Consider the following 7,859-nt stretch of genomic DNA (forward strand, 5'->3'; position numbering starts at 1 on the left):
AATGGGGATCACGCAAAGGCATGCCTTTGATTCGTGTCAACAGTCTGTCTCCAGGATATATTCGAACAGCTGCAACCGCAGAAGCATTGAAGAAGCCAGGGATGGAGAGCCAGTGGACCGGTGACAACATGCTGTATCGATTAAGTACAGTTGACGAGTTCAGAGGTCCAGTGCTCTTTCTACTCAGCGATGCGAGTAGTTTCATGACTGGGTAACATCACCCCCTTTTCAAAGTCATATGCCTCTATTAACCTCATATTACAGGGCTGATCTCCGTGTGGATGGGGGCCACTGCGCTTGGTAGATGTGCAATTGAATGTCTTCCACGGGTTTGGCATATAAAGATAGAAGTTGTCCAGCTTGGTTCAATAAGAAATGGAGGTACAATGAGAGTTCCAAGGACTCAGAATTGATTACTCTATGTTTAAACCACCTCGGTACATTTCAGTCTATTTTGACGAATATCTTGGGCGTTCAGCTCATCAGTTCCAGTTGCCCTCAGCCATGCCTCATTCTCATCTTCCACAATTCCACTAGCAAGATGACGTTTCGCCAGTCGCCTATGAGCAATCTCGGATGGTACATCTATATACCACAACTCAGATAGCAGATTGGCAGCATCGCTCCACGGGCGCCGATCTAACGCACAGTAGTTACCTTCCAGAAGCACGATTTTATGACTTGTGGTTATCCTATAAGTGCCGTCTACTGGATCTTTGACTGCGTGGTCAAATGAAGGGGCCATAACCTCTTTCATTGGCTTCGAGACCAACTCCCGAACGAGTTGGTAAAACCCTTCAGCGTCATAGGTGAATGCCGCCCCACGACGATGAACCGCATCTTGTTCAGGCGGAAAATCTCTCAAGCGGGCCCGCGAGTAGTGAAACCCATCCATTGGAACATCAATAGCTATATTCGCTCTGAACTCGGGGTGGCGTTGCCGATAAATGTCGTTGGCACGCTGGCATACGTCTTGGGCAAGAGTCGACTTGCCTGAGCCAGGAACACCGGCTATTCCGACAACAATCCGAGACTCGGTGTCACCCGTTCTTAGAGATGCTTGCACAATTTAGTACAAATTCTAAACGAAACGCTCTTTGAAAAGGAGTCTTACAAATTAACTTAAGTGCCAGCCTCTCTACGATCCGCTCGAATGATTCACTTTCACTCTCGGTAATAGTCATATTGAGCGGCGATACGACGATACAGAGAGATTATGGTAATAATGATCGGTATGTAGGTAGAAGTGTACACCAGTAAAGTACGCAGAAGGTGTCTTTCCTTTCTCAAAATCTTATTTGCTCTTTGGGAGGGTTCAGGCTTCCATTCTGTGGCTCAAGTCCTGCCAGAAACTTGTCTGCCTCAAGGTGACGGAGTTTCGACGGCCCGTTAGTTGGGTATGAAAATGCGTTCATCTGTGGGGGGAAAAGAGAGAGGGTGGAAACGAAGGATATGACTCCACATCCTGATGCTTCCCCTGTTCCACCCGCCACAGCTTAGTCTCTAATGAAACTTGGCCAATGGTAGTTGCTTGTAATAACATGCTTGATTCAAAGAGATTTTAAACCTGAATTCATGAAATACAGCATTTGACAAGGTGAAAGAAAGGACCATCGACATGAGTGGTGGTCTTGAGGTACATTTAGTATATCTCACGAAGAGTTATCTATTGACTTCATAGAGCAAGACAGACGCATGTGTAGCACACCCATGACATTTCTATTTTGCGTTAGTTGTATTTCCTGTATTAATTTGAATTGATCAGGCAAGTTCATTATTGTAACCAGCATTACGGCTGCTTGAGCTTACCATTCAGATATTGTTCCTATAGAATCTTCAAAACATGGGCCTTCCTTCCTACTGTATTGTGTATTGCCATACCCATCTCCAAAGTACTAGCCACTAGCGATTTGCATCATGTATCAGGCTATAAACCTATTTCCCCCCGAAGATATAGCTTTCATCTAAATTGTTTCTGATATCATCTCAATGCTCTTCACTTCAGTAAGGCCGGTGAAAAATATATCTGGTGATGATTCCGGTCGTTCCCACGTTAGAAAGAAGACATTTGTGCCATAAGCATCAAATCAGAAATCAAGAGCAATTGACAACTCACTTTGTAGGAATTCTCATACATCTATCTACGTTACATTCAGAACTCAAAAATGTGTGGGTCTTTGATATTGGAAGCGCCTTCACAATCGGCCCTATCTGCTCAACACCATGCTCCAAAAAGAGGTTTCTAGGATTTATGTAATGGCAGATATGATTAGAGTCAACATTGAGATATATTAGAAAGAAACTCCTAGATCAAATTATCGAGTAATATGATGTATTCTTTGCTGTCTTTAGACTGTCTACCGGATGAAGATGTCCGCTTCGTAAACTGAAGCGTATAATACGAGTGTCTTAGTACACATGGTCAGTTGTTTCATTGCGACCTTCTCATCCTTTGAGCTTGGTGTTGTGATGGGTACTCGTTATTTACCTATTGTTTACTTGATGTGTGGCCCACTACAATGCCAATGTGGCACGGGGTGGCACGACACGATTATCTTCGGCAATCATGACTGAATCGAGTAGCTTATCCTTGTTACTATTCTAGATCACGATCCTCATTTTTACTGTTGACGTCAATGAGATTGCTAACAACGGCTATACGGGGCAGGAATGATGCATACTATTATATAAAAGACAGCGTATGCGCTCGAGGAGACATCTCAACAAACAACACAGTCGATAGTCCATTCACCTAGGACGTCTCAAGCGATTCTTCCAAATAGATCTTTCGATAACAACCTAGCCTTTAAGGATGTTTCTAAAGTTCATTTTCACCGGCGCTGCCCTCCTCGGGGGAATGCTGCCTGCCTCTGCTGACACTGGAATGAATTTCTTTTTTTCTTCGAAAGGGTTCAGCACCATCAGTGGCTCTAAGGGTAACGAAGTCAGCCATTCAACAGGGTTTACCATCACGAATAATGACGGAGTTGAGCTCTACAGCAGCGACGCTCCAGGCGGAGGCTCACCTTGTGCCGCGTACGAGGGTACCACGCGTAAGTTGTACATGAACCTATCAATGCCTTAGTCATAGTGTTCATATCAGTGGACTGGATATGAATTTCATTGTTTAAATAGTATCTAACAATTATTGCAGTTACTCTAAAATCTGACTGCATTGTCGACACTATTACACTGAACTGCCAATCCGATCAATACGGTGATATTCAGGCTTGCAAAGCTACATATGCCAACGGGTATGAGTACCCAGGTGGGATTGAGGATGAACAGAGTTTTATTGGCGTCGCAATCACTGATGATTCTGTTTGTGGCGCCTGGGCGGATACTGCTCTAGATTGTACACCAGATACACCTTTTACCCTGGAAGACGCAAGTTGGCCTTCGTCATAGCGAGTGCAGGTTTCTTGGCATACTGGGGGTTACGGTAGGCAACTGCGAAGGTTGAATACTTCAGTAGTGTGACAACACGCCACATATTTGCCTTGTTCATAAAAATAGGTAAACACAATAGCTTTACACCTCAAGTCTCAAAGTTCATCAAGTATCTCTCTTTTCCTAAAGCATCTATGCTAATAAACCTAGACTGTTTTGTAATTTGCGGAAATATGGTTGGATGAATCAAAGGATATGGGATGGAAGGAAATTAGACAAGAGGGAGGCGGATCATAAACCGGGGCGTGACGCATTTAGAAATTTCGAAAGGAGTTGCAACGAGGTAGAATGACTGGGGACTGAAGCTTTGTTCCAGGAGACAGTGCAAGCACAAGTCTCAAATTAAGGCTTTGATTGAGAGAGCTTATAAGTAGGCAACATGGTAAAAGTTGGGTCAGAAATTGGCATACTCGACATCGACAAGGGAATTTCACCATTAGTTTTGAGTCCTCAAATTTTCTTTGAAATATTTCAAACTTCTCCAATTATATAGTCATAAGTCATCACACTGTACAATCTTACATCCAGACGATAAATACAGCCGCAACACCTGCTGCCATGACCAGTGCAGCAGAGACACCTGGAACCGCTGCAGCACCTTCCAAAGGCGTCGGTTGCTGACTGCCAGCTGCCAAATCCTTTGCTCGCAGACATCGGACGGTTGGGAACGCCTTGACGCCATTTCCGTCGTCGTAATAGAAGGTCACTACCGACGGCCATGTCTTCTGCATGACCTCGTCGTATACCGCGCTGGTCTCCGTGGTGTTGGCCGGATGACTGTACGGGAAGAGAACGCTGTACAGCATGACTGAGCCGGCTGCACTCGTCTGGTTATTCAGCGAGTCCTCTAGATCTCCAGCGACTGACCCTGTGAATCGGGCTGTTGAAATATGAATCAGCTTATATTCATGCAAAAGCCGAAGGATAAGGCACAATGCCGACGATTCAGACTCACAAACTGCGTTAGAGATGCCGAAATCGGGGCACTTCTTCGTGTCAATCTCAATATGACTCGGGCACGTCCCGTCATTGGTGAAGTTGACAGCCTTCTGCTCAATGTCGGCGATGCACTCGTCGGACAAGACGCTCGTGCACGTCCCATTGTCCTCCAGAAACGACGCCTGCAGGTCATTGTCGTCAATGTCCCAGAAGTTGCCGCAGATGGTCCAGCCAGAGTCAAAGTCGGCACTCTCGAATGCGTTCTCCGGCGACTTCAAAGACAAGTATGTAGGATTGCCTCTTGTCTCGTTGTTTGTGACATCGTCTACGACCCTGTTTGTGGCTACTGCGATATCTAGACTCCAGCCTTTTTCGTTGCTCTTCGCAGCATCGTATGGTTGCGAGAGGTCGAAGCCGGTTATGGCATATGACCCAGTGGCATTTGGTGGACTCAGATAGTCCGGCAAGTCGCCGCCGCTGCTGGTGCTGTTGCTGCCGGAGGTTGAATTGCTCTGCCGCGCCGAAATGGGCCGTATTAGACGGGATGCCTCGCAGCCAGTGTAGAAAAGGCCGATGCTTAGCACGGTGAACGCCCAGGTTGACACCATTTTGCTTTAGTTGATGGAATTGCGAAACAGACAGGAGACAATTCCGAATTGTTCTAGACGACGAAGGAAAACACACGACACCTTGCATAAAAGCAATTGAAAGAGGCAGCGCAATACATATATAGGATTATGACGTCGAAACCAACTGATCGCGACTCCAGATACAGGCCCCCAGACCTCCACTGTATCTGGGGATGCCTTGGGATGTTATTAGTAAGGATGAGCATGCTGGTTCCTACATTCGCTACAGCACGAATGAGCAACGGCCAAAAGACATCGAGCTGAAAGCCAAGACTCGCTTGGGGTTGCAGCACTGCAGATGGGAACACAGCCCTGATCTATGCTTGGAAGGTGATCTGATCTAAGCCCCCACAACAGACGCGATGGATGCGAAGAGCTCGGATTTAGGGTTGAAACACACTATAGGCTTGTACGTGTAAATCAAATCGCGAATTACATCACGGCAGTAGCCAGCCAGAAGCAGCCCATTATTATCGTTTGTAGTAGCTAGGCACCGAGATTCTTCTACTCTGGCGCCCCCAAGCTCAGCACGTCCAATCCGTCCTTCAGTTGGGACTTTGTGGGCATCTTGCCCAATGCCATCAGCTCTGCGCTCTGCGTCATGGCAGGATCCACGCCCATGCTTGCCATGGCGACTACCGTCTCGCCCTTCGTGTAGAACGCCGCCCATTTGCTCTCCTCCAAACTACCCTGGATCACGACGTCGTCGTAGTCACCGACCGTGTTACCACAATACCGCAGTTGAGCGGTCAAGGCGCTCCAGAACACAGGCGTGAAGAACTCGGCCTGCTTGGTGGGTGCGACAATGTGTCCCGCGACTGTACGACCTGCATTTTGAGCAACGTTCCAGTGCTCAATGCGAGTAAACCGTCCATCACCGCCAGGCCCGTGATACGGGTATGTGGCAATGTCACCAATGGCATAGACGTCCTTCAGACCAACCACAGAGAAATTCTCGTCCGTCTTGAGAGAGCCGTCCTTCTCGAGCTTGACGATACTGTTCTCACGCAAATACTCGGTAGCAGGGGCAACGCCAACGCCGAGAATGACGAGATCTGCCTCAAGCTTTGTCCCATCCTTCAAGGTGACGAACCCGACATTAGACGGATCGGAGGTCGAGGGTTCAGCCTTGTCAACCGATGCATCCATGTAGAACTTGACACCGTTCTTCTCAAGACCTTTCCGCAGCGCAGCACCGACTTGCTTGCCAAGAACTCGCTCGAGCGGTGTTGATTCCATGCCAATGATGGTGACATCGTTCTCCTTCGCAGTGGCATTGGCGACCTCCATTCCGATGAAGGAGGAGCCTACGATGACAATCTTCTTGCCTTTCTCGCCAATCGCACCGGTAATCTTCTGCACGTCATGAACATTTCGCAGCGTGAAGATGTTGCCTAAGACCTTGAATCCCTGCAGCGGCAAGACGCGAGCAGTGCCGCCAGTTGCCAGAATCAGCTTTGTGTACGCGACCTTCTCTCCCTTCTTCGTGGCGACCTTCTTGCTCGCAAAGTCCACGGACGTGACCTCATCGTCGAAGATCTCCACGCTGCCGCTCTCGAACCACGCCTTGTCCCGCCATTCAATCTTACTAGGGTCGGCAATCAGTGCCTTGGACAGCTTCGTCCGGTCGATGGGCAGGTAGCCCTCGTTTGAGATCATGGCGATGGGGCCGGTGAAGCCCTTCTCCCGCAAGCCCTCGATCGCTCCAATGGCACCCGATCCGCCACCCACCACGACCACCTTCTCGCCCTGTGCACCGCCCTGTGCCTTGCACTTGAAATTGGGCTTCCGCCGGCCGGCCTTGATTGTTGCTTCGTCGCCTGTGAGGTAGAAGGAGCCGTCGCGCTCGGCGACTTTGAATACGGGGAGTGCGTCGAGGGCGGGTGCATTTTCGATGTCGCCAGTCTTTCCGTTGAAGCATGCTGGAAAATTAGGGAGATTAGCTCAAGAAGATATACGAGACACATGAAGGAGTCGACGCACCGCCATGCCAGGGACATGTCAAGCGCCCGGTGGTAGTCAGGACGCCTTTGACTAACGGAGCACCGTAATGTGTGCATTTCGGGCCGACGGCCTGAACCTTTCCACCGGCATTGAGAAGCAGGACCTTGGTGTCGTCGAGACCCTCGAGCTCGACTTCCTGCTTGTCACCGGGCTTGAGGTCGAGTGAGGTGACGCCCTTGATCTTGTACTCGGACGACATAGCCGAGGTCGTAATAAACGGGCGGACTTGCCTTGGTCTGGCGAGGGATGTGGGATATGAGGATGCTAATGACGATGGCTTGTTTTGTATTGATCTAGCTATGGCTATACAGCGGAGTGATGAAGCTGTTCTGGGGAGGAGATGCATGAAGCACAGAGGATTGAAGGCTATGGATGAACGAGAAGAGGAGAGACACACGGGGGGATTAACAATTATTAAGACAGGCAGCCTGGTAGGCGCAGTACAGTAGAGGTATATTGGGTATCTTGGGTATAGTGTCTATGGGGGCTTATCAGTGCCAAACCTAACTGTAGGAACACCTGGACTGTGAGTAGTAAGCCGTCTACGAGACTGATGAGGGGCTAACAAGTGTTAGAGCGTGTTTGAGTCGATGTTGCAATCGTCGGCAATGCTCCGTCTTGCTGAGGATGGTGGAGGGCGAGGTGCATCGTGCTGTAATACCCTCGCTGTGAGTGGTCGGAGCTGCAGCACACCCGCTGGACTAATGACGCCCATGATGACCCTAGTAGAGTGGTCTGCCCCGCCATCGCCAGCTATCAGCACCCGTTTGCCCTGACAGTCCAGTGGCTCCAGTGCATACCATAGTAATGGTGGGGGTAACGGCACTAGACGGCGGC

General features: G+C 49.0%; 2 protein-coding genes across 2 annotated transcripts; both read right to left on the reverse strand.

Annotated features, from left to right (window-relative positions):
* Nucleotides 1-3,968: 3,968 nt before the first annotated feature.
* UCRPA7_8721 (hypothetical protein) lies at nucleotides 3,969-4,997 on the reverse strand (the record flags this gene model as incomplete). Its single annotated transcript, XM_007921226.1, has 2 exons — nucleotides 3,969-4,330; nucleotides 4,406-4,997. The coding sequence occupies 2 exons, from the start codon at nucleotides 4,995-4,997 to the stop codon at nucleotides 3,969-3,971; spliced, it is 954 nt and encodes a 317-aa protein (XP_007919417.1).
* A 525-nt stretch (nucleotides 4,998-5,522) lies between these two features.
* On the reverse strand, nucleotides 5,523-7,221 carry UCRPA7_8722 (putative putidaredoxin reductase protein; the record flags this gene model as incomplete). The annotated part of the gene is made up of 2 exons (XM_007921233.1): nucleotides 5,523-6,940; nucleotides 7,002-7,221. The coding sequence occupies 2 exons, from the start codon at nucleotides 7,219-7,221 to the stop codon at nucleotides 5,523-5,525; spliced, it is 1,638 nt and encodes a 545-aa protein (XP_007919424.1).
* Nucleotides 7,222-7,859: the final 638 nt, after the last annotated feature.

The sequence above is a fragment of the Phaeoacremonium minimum genome (genome assembly GCF_000392275.1).
Source record: "Phaeoacremonium minimum UCRPA7 unplaced genomic scaffold PA7_03_scaffold_606, whole genome shotgun sequence".
Classification (NCBI taxonomy): Eukaryota; Fungi; Ascomycota; class Sordariomycetes; order Togniniales; family Togniniaceae; genus Phaeoacremonium; species Phaeoacremonium minimum.